General features: G+C 44.8%; 1 protein-coding gene across 1 annotated transcript in view; it reads right to left on the bottom strand.

Moving 5' to 3' along the window:
• Positions 1 to 6,299: 6,299 nt before the first annotated feature.
• The window catches only part of LOC311135803 (putative E3 ubiquitin-protein ligase HERC1), an 81,107-nt gene continuing 72,470 nt past the window's right edge, over positions 6,300 to 14,936 (bottom strand). Inside the window, exons 72-77 of the mRNA XM_084169844.1 lie at positions 13,165 to 13,330; positions 12,834 to 12,910; positions 11,459 to 11,711; positions 10,911 to 11,063; positions 10,484 to 10,789; positions 6,300 to 10,243 (exon numbers count right to left, since the gene is read on the bottom strand). Of these exons, the coding sequence (XP_084025970.1) occupies positions 10,058 to 10,243; positions 10,484 to 10,789; positions 10,911 to 11,063; positions 11,459 to 11,711; positions 12,834 to 12,910; positions 13,165 to 13,330 (1,141 nt within the window). The 3' untranslated portion in view covers positions 6,300 to 10,057. The remainder of the gene's footprint in view (positions 10,244 to 10,483; positions 10,790 to 10,910; positions 11,064 to 11,458; positions 11,712 to 12,833; positions 12,911 to 13,164; positions 13,331 to 14,936) is intronic.

Raw genomic sequence — 14,936 nt, 5'->3', positions numbered from 1 at the left:
CAGATTACTGTCCCTGCTTATAATACAATATATAATATAAGTTACCATATTAGAGGATAGCCTTGTGAGAAAAATATCAATTAAGGGGCACACATTTAAATGTTCAAATTTCAGGTTCGGTCTTCCAGGTCTTTCTACACTAAATTATATTTAACCTACTGTATCATCCACTCACACTGCCACTTAGCAGACGTCTTTATTCAAAGCTACTTAGTACAGTGAGAGCATCCATTGTCATTGTGTTATCGTTACGGGGATTGAACCCTCTCCTCTGTAACCAGTGAACTAGTGAAGAGTTGAAGCTAAGAGTAGGTGAAGACAGACTCTCTTGAAGAAATCCTTATTAAGGAGTGGAGAGCGGGGAGAAAGATTCAGCATTAACCTGGTAGCGTACTGAGAGAGTGAGAGAGACAGAGAGAGAGAGAGGGGGGGGGGGGGGAGGCAGAGAAAGAGAGAGGCAGAGAGAGAGAGAGGGGGGGGGGGGGGGGGGGAGGCAGAGAAGAGAGGGGGGGGGGGGAGGGGGGGGGAGAGGCAGAGAAGAGAGGGGTGGGGGGAGAGGCAGAGAAAGAGAGAGGCAGAGAGAGAGAGAGGGGGGGAGAGAAAGAGAGAGGCAGAGAGAGAGAGGGGGGAGGGGAGAGAGGCAGAGAAAGAGAGTGGCAGAGAGAGAGAGGGGGGGGCAGAGAGGCAGAGAAAGAGAGAGACAGAGAGAGAGAGGAGGGGGGGGGAGAAAGAGAGAGACAGAGAAGAGAGAAAGAAACAGAGAGGTGAGAAGGAATGAATGCTGATCTGTGGATGTGAGTGTGCTATCCTCTCTCCAAGCAGCACCTACCATCTGTTCCACTGGCAGGAAGGGTAAAACCAGACCAAGAAACGGAATTAAAAAATATTCATTTTCCATGTTTGACTGTATCTCCTTGATGTTTTCATTGTTCACAGACAGTCACAATCCAGGCCTCCTCTTCTGAGGAGTCATTCTGTTAGCTGTGTGGATTGTGAATGAATAATGAAAGTGTGGAGTCATGCTTTCATGGTTGATGAAGAGGCTCATCTCTACCCAGAGGTTTAGAGAGAAACACTCTTTATACAGGAACTGTCTGCCACCCACTGCTGCCTTTTAGCTTTTTCTGACTGGAAAACAATGGATCCTAGTAATGCATGGGTTATGTGTTGCATATTCTTATTTGCATGCATAAAATCACCACTTCCAACATCTTGCATTCGGAAAGTATTCAGACCCCTTGACTTTTTCCACTTTGTTACGTTACAGCCTTATTCTAAAATGGATAAAATACATTTTTTTCCTCATCAATCTACAAACAATACCCCATAATGACAAAATACAGAAATACCTTATTGACATAAGTATTCAGACCCTTTGCTATGAGACTCGAAATTGAGCTCAGGTGCATCCTGTTTCCATTGATCATCCTTAAGATGTTTCTACAACTTGATTGGAGTCCACCTGTGGTAAATTCAATTGATTGGACATGATTTGGAAAGGCACACACCTGTCTATATAAGGTCCCACAGTTGACAGTGCATGTCAGAGCACAAACCAAGCCATGAGGTCGAAGGAATTGTCCATAGAGCTCCGAGACAGGATTGTGTTGAGGCACAGATCTGGGGAAGGGTGCCAAAACATTTCTGCAGCATTGAAGGTCCCCAAGAACACAGTGGCCTCCATCATTCTTAAAAGTTTGGAACCACCAAGATTCTTCCTAGAGCTGTACGCCCGGCCAAACTGAGCAATCGGGGGAGAAGGGCCTTGGTCAGAACCCGATGGTCACTCTGACAGAGCTCCAGAGTTCCTCTGTGGAGATGGGAGAACCTTCTAGAAGGACAACCATCTCTGCAGCACTCTATCAATAAGGCCTTTATGGTAGAGTGGCCAGACGGAAGCCACTCCTCAGTAAAAGGCACATGACAGCCCGCTTGGAGTTTGCCAAAAGGCACCAAAAGGTCTCTCAGACCATGAGAAACAAGATTCTCTGGTCTGATGAAACCAAGATTGAACTCTTTGGCCTGAATGCCAAGCGTCGCGTCTGGAGGAAACCTGGCATCATCCCTACGGTGAAGCATGGTGGTGGCAGCATCATGCTGTGGGGATGTTTTTCAGCTGTAGGGACTGGGAGACTAGTCAGGATCAAGAGAAAGATGAACGGAGCAAAGTACATAAATCTCATGTAAGGTTTTGCGTCACTGCAGACAATTATTTCTACTGAACAAAGTACACATTTTCTAGTAACATAGTATCAACAAAGCAGGCCCATTATTGTGAAAAGGCTTCCCCATTATGGGGGATCTCATTTGTCAATATGAAATGAACTGACAGGGGGAAACAGGAGAATCAGAGTTCAGTGGGCCTGTCACTCACCTGCATAATTAACTCACAGGGAGGGGTGTGAGAGTGACAGAGTGAGCGAGTGAGCGAGCGAGAGAGAGAGAGAGAGAGACAGAGAGAGACAGAGACAAAGACAGAGAGAGAGAGAGAAAGAGAGAGAGAGAGAGAGCGAGAGAGCGAGAGAGAGCGAGAGAGAGAGAGAGTGTGTGTAATAGACAGAGGCAGGCGGAGGGCCTAGCTGTTACAGATTCAAAGCTAGAGTATAGGCCAGAGGATATGGTATGCGCTGTACTCTCTGTGACATATATGCCAGGCTATTCCCCTGGCTGATCAAACCCACACGTTCAAATCAAATCACATTTTATTCATCACATACACGTGTTTAGCAGATGCTATAGCGGGTGTAGCGAAATGCTTGTGCTTCTGGCTCCGACAGTGCAGTAATATCTAACAATTTCACAACATATACCCAATACACACAAAACTAGTAAGGAATGGGATTTAAGAATATATACATATATGGACAAGCAATGACAGAGCGGCATGGACTAAGATACAGTAGAATATTATAGAATAGAATGCAGTATATACATATGAGATGAGTAGTGCAAGATATGGAAACATTGTTCACACAGTCATGATCTGATCTGCAGTGGAAAGCTGGAGCTCTGGATCGTCAAGCCTCTGTTTTTTTCCCAGCTCTAACCTTGCTGAGTGACACAGCATTGAACCTGAGTGCAATAGCAACACTGCCACCCAGTGGCTATCAATGGAACCACAGTCTGTGTTAATCGTTTATGCTGTGAGAGTGAGTCCCCCTCCAAGCCCAAGCTTTAAATTATTCATAGCTACAGTTAAATCTGGGCTTTGAAATCAAAGCAGTGTCACAGTCAACAGTGAAAAAAAAAAGACTGAACCCTTTCAATCTTACATCAGTGACAGTTACTAACTTCAGAGAGACCAATCTCCACTGTGTCAAGAAGGGCGTGCCGCTAAAGCTTTCAGCCAATTAACAACTCTTCTTGCCTAAATAATCCAGCCGTCTTTTTATGAAATATCATGAAATATCAATATTTAAACGAGTTGCTTCAAGGTATTGAAGGTTCACACAGGTACTGTCAAGGGATGTTAAGCCGGGCAAATCAAATCTGCCCTCATGTCACCCTCCCTCATCCTCTTCTGGCACTCAAACAATTCGTTTGAAAACTTCTAAATGTATCATTTATTTGTGTATTGCCAGTGGGTGTGCTCCCTGCAAGTCACATCTGTAGATGACATCATCTGATCTGAAGATATTTGTCCCCTTCTCTTCTTACCTCTTATCTCTCTATCCTTCTCTCAGTCTGTCTGTCTCTCTATCTCTCAGTCTGTCTGTCTGTCTATCCATCTCTCAGTCTGTCTCTCTCTCTATCCATCTCTCAGTCTGTCTGTCTGTCTATCCATCTCTCAGTCTGTCTGTCTGTCTGTCCATCTCTCAGTCTGTCTGTCTGTATCCATCTCTCAGTCTGTCTGTCTGTCTCTATCCATCTCTCAGTCTGTCTGTGTATTGCAAAACCTTTTACGTCTGGATCGGGCCTAAATCCCACTTTATCTCAGGGCAGACAGACAGACAATCCACTCTGTGTGAAGAACCAGGTGGGCAGTCTGTGCAGTCTGCTCAAGAGGGAAAGAGGCTATTTGAGGGTAGTGCTTATCCTGGGTCGTGTTCAGACCTAACGAAAACAAGTCTTTCTTATTGGTTCAGATAGCACCTCCCGTTTCCTTTCATTTACATGAACACAACCCAGGGTTATACCCAGCTCCAGAAGGGGAAGAGTAGGTTACCTGGACAATGTTACCCTAAACTCATGTTACACCATGTGGTCTAGCTCCTTGCTAGATAGTACGCTATCAACATCCAATCTAGCAATATTATTATCTAGACTAGAACACAAATGGACTTTATTATATTCTATACTTGTGTTCCTCTAATTTCATTGATAGATGGATGGTGCTATTTATACAGTACTGGGTTTGATGACTAAACAGTCCACTCCCATCCCAGCTGCACCACTAGGTTACTTTACTGGCGACTCTGAGATTTCTGCACAACGGCCTGCTGGGCTGCACGCACACCGAAACAGATGGGCAATAAGGTCACGGTAGAGAAGGAACAGAAGACGTAGCGTTACCGCTCTCTGCTCTCACATAGCAACAGACAAATCACAGAGATGCACCTTCAGCTGTGCTGATTCAGAGTAACACAATTAGGGCCGGTTTCACGGATTAAGCCTAGTCCTGTACTAGCAAGCACCTTTAATGGAGAGCTGTGTCGGAGGAAAACAGCCCTTTAGTCTACAGGAGTTGAACGTTGACTATACTAACAATGACAATTGTAGCTATGCAAATTCCATGTAAAAAAAAAACATATCCTTCATAGGCTATTTGTCCATAAAGCTTTACTGTCCATAATGACACTACATTAAGATTATGGTTTCAGGACAACATTACCTTAGCTCAGTTATCTAAACAGGCCTACCTGGCCTAGCCCTTGCCCTACCCATGATTCATAGCAGCACTTTAAGGATACCCATAATAATCTCTATCATCTTCCTCTTCTCTCATTGGGCCTCTGCCAAGCACCATTCCTCAAATGATTGATCATCACAGGGGGGCAAGAAGAACTAAGAGCTGCTCTGCAATCGACCTGATCTTTCTGCATGCAAAGCATGCTACAGTACTGGAGAGGAGCTTTCAGATGCATTGCATCACACACTTACTCATGTCTGCATCTTACAACAGGTTTGATATTGTCATACATTTGTAGTGCAGAGCAGTCTGGTGGTTAAATTAAGCAACCGTGACGACATGTTATGGTTGGGACCGGAGAATGGAGGGATTCATTACATACATCGTCTGTAACACTTCATTTCACAATGAATGTATATAATCTATTGACGTAAAAAATGAACTTCTTAGTGATATATTTTCCGTCTTCCAGTCAAGTATTGAAGAAGAATTTCAGAATAGAATACAGCAGTGTGGTCCCACCTTGAAAATCCCACATTCTACAAGACAGCGATGCTAGTATCACAAAAATAAAATCAAAAGAGCTAAAGCTTCCCTGTTGTGTCTACAGCCTGAAGGCAAACACATAGTACAGACGGAGACAGGTCCGTCAAATGTCTACAGTTATTTTCCTGATTTCCTAGAACATATGGAAATAACTCCCTTGCATCAGGGTAGAACATAGAATTAGAATGATTCCCCATTCTATTTCTATGGGGTAGAAGCAGAATACAGAACACATTATTTACAGTCTGATTTGCTCGGACTCTGGGAATTGTCCAAATAAAGTCTAACAATTTCTAAAGAAAACTATCCCGTTACGACTGGGAAATGTGGCACAGGGTTAGTCTAATCATAATAGTAGACTTTAACTGTCGATCCACGGCCTATCAAGAGGCCAGCATTGAGACTGAAAAAATGACACCAAAGCCCATATTTAAACACATGGTTTAATCTACATAATACTGCCTTCTCTTAAATGAAACAGTCCAACAGAAAAAGTATTTGTATACCATTCCTCCCCGCCTTAAATACTAAGTACAACAAATGCTATATCTATCAAATCAAAACACTCAAACTAGGCTATATCATTACAGCACATCTATGGAGTAACATAATTTATTATTTTCATATAGCTTCATATCCTCTTAATTGAGGATTGCTGTTATTTTTGCGAAAGTGTCGCACAGTTCATCCCTGAAAGAGTGGTATTGCAGGTTCTCATTTTATCTACATTTCAGACTAGAAGATTTGATGTGGCATGAGGAAAAAGTTACACTCCAGTATTCCAGGGGGTTAGGAACAGGATATTCAATTACGACGTTCTGCAAGAAATCCCCTTTAATATATTTTTCTTTGCTCAAGCAACAATTTATACAGGTCTATAAAGTGCGACAACATAAACAACCAATCATGACACCTTTTTAATACAACTTTTAGCTTACATCCTGTTTTGTTTATCCCGAAGCTTTTCTTAATGTAGTCCAAAGCTTTACGAGTCCAACATCTTTAAGGGAAGAAACACCTTTTAAAAAGTAGAATAATGTAGCTATATGCTACTGTAATCCACAGCACACAGTCAGTAGTTCACTGACACCTTGCCCTCGACACAGAAGTCTGGAAGGTCTTTCTCTCCAAGAGTCAGAAGTCTGGAAGGTCTTTCTCTCCAAGAGTCAGAAGTCTGGGAGGTCTCTCTCCAAGAGTCAGAAGTCTGGGAGGTCTCTCTCCAAGAGTCAGAAGTCTGGAAGGTCTTTCTCTCCAAGAGTCAGAAGTCTGGGAGGTCTCTCTCCATGAGTCAGAAGTCTGGGAGGTCTCTCTCCAAGAGTCAGAAGTCTGGGACGTCTCTCTCCAAGAGTCAGAAGTCTGGGAGGGTCTTTGTCTCTCTCCAAGAGTTCATGCTCTAGTATTTTGGGCCAAGCAAAAAAAAAAACTAAAGCATGTAATTCAGAACTCTACAATAGTGTTCTGTCTATAGCTTTGACCTATGCGTTTCAAAAACCGACCATCACATCACATCCCTGTACATCGTTTCATGGAGAAAGCGCTGCAATTTAAACACTACACTTTTCACAAACTGCAAAAACACAAACCCATTTATAAATACGCAGCAACATAGCACAGTACAGTCAAGTTTTGGCAATTTTTAAATCTGTCGAGTGCATTGTTTATTAGGTGGCATTGATGGACATTACATTCATCCAAGACGATACATTGTATTTTACTGTAGTTGGTAGTCTATATGGACACAGATTGAGGCTTGTTTGGGACTCTGACTTAGTCTCCATCCCAAATGGCACCTTCTTCCCTATATAGTACACTACTTTGGGTACAGGTTCAAACAAGTGCACTATAAAGGGAATAAGGTTCCATTTGGGACCGCATTATCATCATCATCATTTTATCACTCTCTCTCAGACACAGCTCTGTACTCTCTCTAAGACACAGCTCTGTTCTCTCTCTAAGACACAGCTCTGTTCTCTCTCTCAGACACAGCTCTGTTCTCTCTCTAAGACACAGCTCTGTTCTCTCTCTCTAAGACACAGCTCTGTTCTCTCTCTCAGACACAGCTCTGTTCTCTCTCTAAGACACAGCTCTGTTCTCTCTCTCTAAGACACAGCTCTGTTCTCTCTCTCTAAGACACAGCTCTGTTCTCTCTCTAAGACACAGCTCTGTTCTCTCTCTAAGACACAGCTCTGTTCTCTCTCTCAGACACAGCTCTGTTCTCTCTCTCAGACACAGCTCTGTTCTCTCTCTCTCTCTCAGACACAGCTCTGTTCTCTCTCTCAGACACAGCTCTGTTCTCTCTCTCTCTCAGACACAGCTCTGTTCTCTCTCTCAGACACAGCTCTGTTCTCTCTCTCAGACACAGCTCTGTACTCTCTCTCAGACACAGCTCTGTTCTCTCTCTCTCTCAGACACAGCTCTGTTCTCTCTCTAAGACACAGCTCTGTTCTCTCTCTCAGACACAGCTCTGTTCTCTCTCTCAGACACAGCTCTGTTCTCTCTCTCAGACACAGCTCTGTTCTCTCTCTCAGACACAGCTCTGTACTCTCTCTAAGACACAGCTCTGTTCTCTCTCTAAGACACAGCTCTGTTCTCTCTCTCAGACACAGCTCTGTTCTCTCTCTCAGACACAGCTCTGTTCTCTCTCTCAGACACAGCTCTGTTCTCTCTCTCAGACACAGCTCTGTACTCTCTCTAAGACACAGCTCTGTTCTCTCTCTAAGACACAGCTCTGTTCTCTCTCTCAGACACAGCTCTGTTCTCTCTCTCAGACACAGCTCTGTACTCTCTCTAAGACACAGCTCTGTTCTCTCTCTCAGACACAGCTCTGTTCTCTCTCTAAGACACAGCTCTGTTCTCTCTCTAAGACACAGCTCTGTTCTCTCTCTAAGACACAGCTCTGTTCTCTCTCTAAGACACAGCTCTGTTCTCTCTCTAAGACACAGCTCTGTTCTCTCTCTCTCAGACACAGCTCTGTTCTCTCTCTAAGACACAGCTCTGTTCTCTCTCTAAGACACAGCTCTGTTCTCTCTCTCTCAGACACAGCTCTGTTCTCTCTCTCAGACACAGCTCTGTTCTCTCTCTCAGACACAGCTCTGTACTCTCTCTAAGACACAGCTCTGTTCTCTCTCTAAGACACAGCTCTGTTCTCTCTCTCTCAGACACAGCTCTGTTCTCTCTCTCAGACACAGCTCTGTACTCTCTCTAAGACACAGCTCTGTTCTCTCTCTAAGACACAGCTCTGTTCTCTCTCTCAGACACAGCTCTGTTCTCTCTCTAAGACACAGCTCTGTTCTCTCTCTCAGACACAGCTCTGTTCTCTCTCTCAGACACAGCTCTGTTCTCTCTCTAAGACACAGCTCTGTTCTCTCTCTAAGACACAGCTCTGTTCTCTCTCTAAGACACAGCTCTGTTCTCTCTCTCTCAGACACAGCTCTGTTCTCTCTCTAAGACACAGCTCTGTTCTCTCTCTAAGACACAGCTCTGTTCTCTCTATAAGACACAGCTCTGTTCTCTCTCTAAGACACAGCTCTGTTCTCTCTCTCTAAGACACAGCTCTGTTCTCTCTCTCAGACACAGCTCTGTTCTCTCTCTCTAAGACACAGCTCTGTTCTCTCTCTCTAAGACACAGCTCTGTTCTCTCTCTAAGACACAGCTCTGTTCTCTCTCTAAGACACAGCTCTGTTCTCTCTCTAAGACACAGCTCTGTTCTCTCTCTAAGACACAACTCTGTTCTCTCTATAAGACACAGCTCTGTTCTCTCTCTCAGACACAGCTCTGCCAGTGAGAGTGACATTACACAGTATACTCTGGTCAATAGAGTATAGGCTATATATCTTTAATGTAGGCTACATTCCAATATCCACACTAGTGTACCAGTTAGAATGCATGCCCAATACATTGCTTCATTGTAAATGGTGTGGTAGTATAGACAGCCGAACAGCCCTAACAGCTAACCTACCCACTACTAGACTAACCAAGATCAAAGGTAACATTTCCCAGCCCAGCCAGCAGTTCACTGGCGGGTTTAGAGCACAGCAGATAAATTAAATAAACCTAGCTAAACACCACATGTGAGTGTGTGTGTAACTGACTCCAGCCAGGAGGCTATGGTGTCATCGTCTGAATGAAAGATGGCCTTCGTGTTTGCCAACTTTGACCTATTATTATTATTATTATTCACAGCCTTTTTCTTTCTGCGTACAATAGTCATATTACTCCTATTTCCTGTAGTATAAAGGTTATTCAGCCTGTAACGGCAACAGATTTCTCCCACATAAATACATCTCAGTAGATTATGCACTCTCTTTAAACGATGCACTCTTTAAACGAAGTTATTCTTTAACAAATATTCTGTACCATGCAGAAACTGTGAATTCAAAACAAAAGGCTTAAAAACTAAAACGTTTTCCCTCAGAGCGAGCGATAGAGAGATCACCTCATTCAGCCACTGGGTTAATTCAACGAGCGCCACACAGAGCCCAGAGCCAGAGGCTAGCACTGACTATCGCACCAAAAACACTAAAAGAAAGAAGCTATGAGGAAGAAGAAATGACATGACAAACGCTTTGAGATTTCAAGTAATGTTGTTGACGTTGTTGTTGAGCAGGGTCTCATCAGTACTCAGTATCATTACCATCAACACTATCCGCATCACCAGTATCATCAATACTCTGTGTCGGATCCGTCGGCCGGGTCGGTGTTTCGGGACAGCATGTAGTTGTCCATGTCGATGGAGGGACAGTTGTGGATGGAGTAGCGCAGCCTCTCGGCCAGAATGGCCTGGCTGGTGTAGGGAGGCAGACGCAGCTGGAAGAAACACGTCTGGGCTGTGGGGAGTCCGTTCACAGGCTGGGGATAAGAGGGAAGGAGGGTTGTTTTCACATTTTATTAAGTAGTGAAAAAAGGGCTCAGAGTGGAGTACACAGATGACCCAAATATTGTATATTGTATATACAATACAACTAGCCTGATTAATTAGCCTGGTCCCAGATCTGTTTGTGTCATCTTGCTAACTCCTATGGTCATTGGCAAGACGGCACCAACAGATCTGGGACCAGGCTAGGGATGAATGTCACTCAAAGCACTTACTCTGTCAACCTTGATGATCTGGAACTTCTGAGTGATGTCAGCGGGGTTGGAGGGCAGTCTGGACCTGCCGGACACGAAGCGCAGGAAGAGAACCCGCTCCTCATTGGCAAACTCCTCCAGGCTCTGCCACAGCCAGCCAATCAGCTGGTGGCTGTCTGTGATGTCGCGGTATCGGACTACTTTCTTGAGCATCTCCACGGAGACCTCGGGCAGACCGCAGACCAGCTGTTCTAGCTGCCGTGCCGTGAGGAGGGAGAGGAGAGGCACCGGGATGATGGAGGACATGCCCTCTCGCACCGCTGCTATCTACAGGTAAACAACAACAGCCCCCGCAAAAAAAACAGTCACAACAGGTGACCATCACAACAGCCGGGTACAGACACAGCACAATGACGATACAGCAGCGTACAACAACAACAAGAGATACCTGTCTGTCCATCTCGTGCAGCCGGTAGTCCAGAGCCCTCTCTACGTAGTCACTCTTGTTGGAGAAGGTGAGAGAGATGTTGTGTCCCCCAGGGACCACTGGCACCAGCTTGCCATCTGCACTGTGGGCCATGAACGAGTCCAGAGGAATCATCTGGAGACAGAGAGAAAGGACATGAGGGTTACACATAACTCTCAGGACACAGTCAAGAGACGTGATCCATTTTAATGGCGTATGAAAATAAACTTAAAAAGAGAAATGGCTAAATAGTCCGGAAAGATGACATCCCTGCACGGTACATGGCTGCAGCACAAACATGGTGATGCAAACCAGTTTGAACATGCCACTGGCTAAAGCAAGCAAAGAGCGGTATCTAGCTACATCTCTATAAACCGGTTTCCCGGATACAGATTAAGCCAATAGTCATGGACTAAAAAGCATGTTCAATAGAGAATAACCAGTGCAAATGAATAGCTTTTTAGTCCAGAACTAGTTAGGCTTAATCTCTGTCTGGGAAACGACCCAGTATGTATCATGTCCTCCCTCACCACGTGGAAGTTGTCCTCTGTGATGCCGCTGTTGTCCAGGTGCAGGATTCCGTGCAGGGCGCGGTAAGTAAGCAGGTCCACCTCCTCCAGGTCCGGCCCCCCCAGGGGGATACAACACAGCTGCTTCCACACCCAGGGGGCCAGTTGCAGGTCCAGGGGCTTCTTGGTGCGGACGGCCACCGCCATCAGGATGCCTAGGAAACGGAACTGGACCATGTGGTCTTCGGAGACAGCTGCTGGGTTTAGCAGGAACCTGACAGGGGGAATTAGAATCAGATTGTTCAACCAAAACTCCAGGAGACAAACAAGACAGGAAAGGCCTATTGGTTCACTTCACACATAGTAGGAGCTTTTCCCAGCAGGCAATGGTGCCTGAAATGACGTCATTACGCCACATAATCCAATCAAACCCCAGGAGACAGAGAAGACCCCAGTGGGCAAAACCGGTTGAAAGGACGTCATTAAAAGCAGAAACCTTCTCAGGGACAGGGCCTAGTTGCATAAAACATCTTAAGCGTTTCCTTTAAGGAATAATTTTCCCTTACCTGAGGGAAAAAAAATGTAAGGGTGTTGCATAGAGCCCCTCAAACATTTCCTTAGGTAAGGGCATACTTAAGGAGTTTTACAGTAGTTTGAAGGCATATACGGCAGAAAGAGTCTCTGGTTACCATGGAGACAACCTCCACTGACTGAACCCCTCGTCAAAGAGATTGCATTAAATTAGGGAGATCGCAAAATACAACTTCTATATTCAAGACATGAAAAACAAATTGATTCAGAAGATAATAAAACACGTTTCTTTTAGGTACCTTTTTTTTCTCAACTTGTTTCTATTCCTTTCTAGCACGTCCAGCTAACTTGCAGAGTAGGTAGCTAGCTAGCCAGCTAGCCTTGTAGCCATGGATCGTGCACCTTCCATTGTTTAGCTAAGTAGCTAGCTAGATACTGTATATACCTAGCTAGCTGGTGGATGTTTTCCTTTTGCAACCAGGGCAGAGGAAAGCAACATTCACCTCCACAAAACGTGACAACATTTAATGCCGTTTACATTGATATCCATACTGAATGAAGCACTTAAGGCACCCTTAACTTTTTGACTTTAAGGGGAAAATTCAACTTAATGTTTTGTGCAACTGACTTAAAGTTACAGAAACGTTAAGGAAAAAGATAAGGGGGGAATTAACTTTAAGATGTTTAATGCAACTGGTCCCAGGCCAATTGCTTCACTATGCACATGGTAGGAGGCAGAGCTTTGATTTAAAGGAACTCACAGCCGGTAAGATCGATGGCTTTACCATGAAAAACGAATATCAAGACAAAGAACATGAGACCATGTGGATAGCAGAGAGTGTCTCAGGAGTGATTCATGATGTACCTGTCGGTGTTACTTCCCACGTCAGTAGAGCTGTTGGGGGTGTGGATGAGCAGATCAACCACACCAGACTGCAACTCCTGAGAAGGGAGCATGTCGCAGCAAGACATCCATATTAATCTTTTCACATCAAACATGTACGTACAGTGAGCAGGGTTGAGATCCATTTTATTTCAATTCAGTGAATTCAGAAAGTGAACTGAAATTCCAATGTACCTCAATGAAAGGTCATTAATAAATTACATTAGAATTTCAGTTAAGTTTCTGAATTTACTGCGTAGAAATGGAATTGGCATCTTCGTACAAAATAAGATGACCTTGAATCAGGGCCTACCTGACACATCTCCGTGATGGTGTCATCAAATACTCCCCCTGCGTCGTCAGCCCCCTCCCCAACCAGCTTGACCTTCCAGGCCCTGGAGGGCAGCCTCAGCTCCAGGGGGTTCAGTGAGACCACCTGCTTGGCGATCTGCACAAAGATGGGCTTGCTGGAGCGCCCCCTGTGGTGCGGGGGACAATGGGCATTTTTACTGTTAATCATTGAGAACTACTAAAATCAATCATCATCGGCAACTAAAATGCAGCCTTGCAGGGCAATGCATGGGAGGCTACCCCAAGGGCAATGTATGTCAATCATCTTCAACTAACATGTTACAATTAACATGTTAAGGGGATCAGGATCCACTGTGTAACTTCAGTATGGAACCCCAGGGGATCAGGATCCACTATGTAACTTCAGTATGGAACCCCAGGGGATCAGGATCCACTGTGTAACTTCAGTATGGAACCCCAGGGGATCAGGATCCACTGTGTAACTTCAGTATGGAACCCCAGGGGATCAGGATCCACTGTGTACCTTCAGTATGGAACCACAGGGGATCAGGATCCACTGTATAACTTCAGTATGGAACCCCAGGGGATCAGGATCCACTGTGTAACTTCAGTATGGAACCCCAGGGGATCAGGATCCACTGTGTAACTTCAGTATGGAACCCCAGGGGATCAGGATCCACTGTGTAACTTCAGTATGGAACCCCAGGGGATCAGGATCCACTGTGTACCTTCAGTATGGAACCACAGGGGATCAGGATCCACTGTATAACTTCAGTATGGAACACTAGGGGATCAGGATCCACTGTGTAACTTCAGTAAGGAACACCAGGGGATCAGGATCCACTGTGTAACTTCAGTATGGAACACCAGGGGATCAACATCCACTGTGTAACTTCATTATGGAACACCAGGGGATCAGGATCCACTGTGTAACTTCAGTAAGGAACCCCAGGGGATCAGGATCCACTATGTAACTTCATTATGGAACACCAGGGGATCAGGATCCACTGTGTAACTTCAGTAAGGAACCCCAGGGGATCAGGATCCACTATGTAACTTCAGTATGGAACACTAGGGGATCAGGATCCACTGTGTAACTTCAGTAAGGAACACCAGGGGATCAGGATCCACTGTGTAACTTCAGTATGGAACACCAGGAGATCAACATCCACTGTGTAATGCAGATTTTTGTTATTTTCTCATCATGAAGGGCAGAAGCTTCTAACTGCTCCAGGAGTGCTGCACTGCTAACTGCTTGTTCTTCCAACCCCGCAGGGTGCATGGGTGTGAGTGTGCCATTGGGGGGTCAGGTTGAAAGGTTAAAATACAAATTCTCGTTCTCCACAAAGAAATGGACAATAAAGTATTTTTCTTCTTCTTCTAAATGAAATGTCTCGTTTTTCTAGTGTGGCATTACCTATAAAAATACCCAATTTTGCCCTAATTTACTGCCTCAATTTGTCGGGGCATGGACTCCACAAGGTGTTGAAAGCGTTCCACAGGAATGCTGGCCCATCTTGATACACACGGGAAACTGTTGAGCGTGAAAGATCCAGCAGCGTTGCAGTTCTTGACACAAACCTACTACAACACCCCATTCAAAGGCACTTACATGTTTTGTCTTGCCCATTCACCCTCTGAATGGCACCCATACACAATCCATGTCTCAATTGTCCCAAGGCTTAGAAATCCTTCTTTAACCTGTCTCCTCCCCTTCATCTACACTGATTGAAGTGGATTTAACAAGTGACATCAATAAGGGATCACAGATTT

Source organism: Coregonus lavaretus, assembly GCF_964263955.1.
Source record: "Coregonus lavaretus genome assembly, chromosome: 10".
NCBI classification, from domain to species: Eukaryota; Metazoa; Chordata; class Actinopteri; order Salmoniformes; family Salmonidae; genus Coregonus; species Coregonus lavaretus.
The sequence above is the reverse complement of the archived record's forward strand: the minus strand, read 5'-3'. Positions and strand labels throughout refer to the sequence as shown.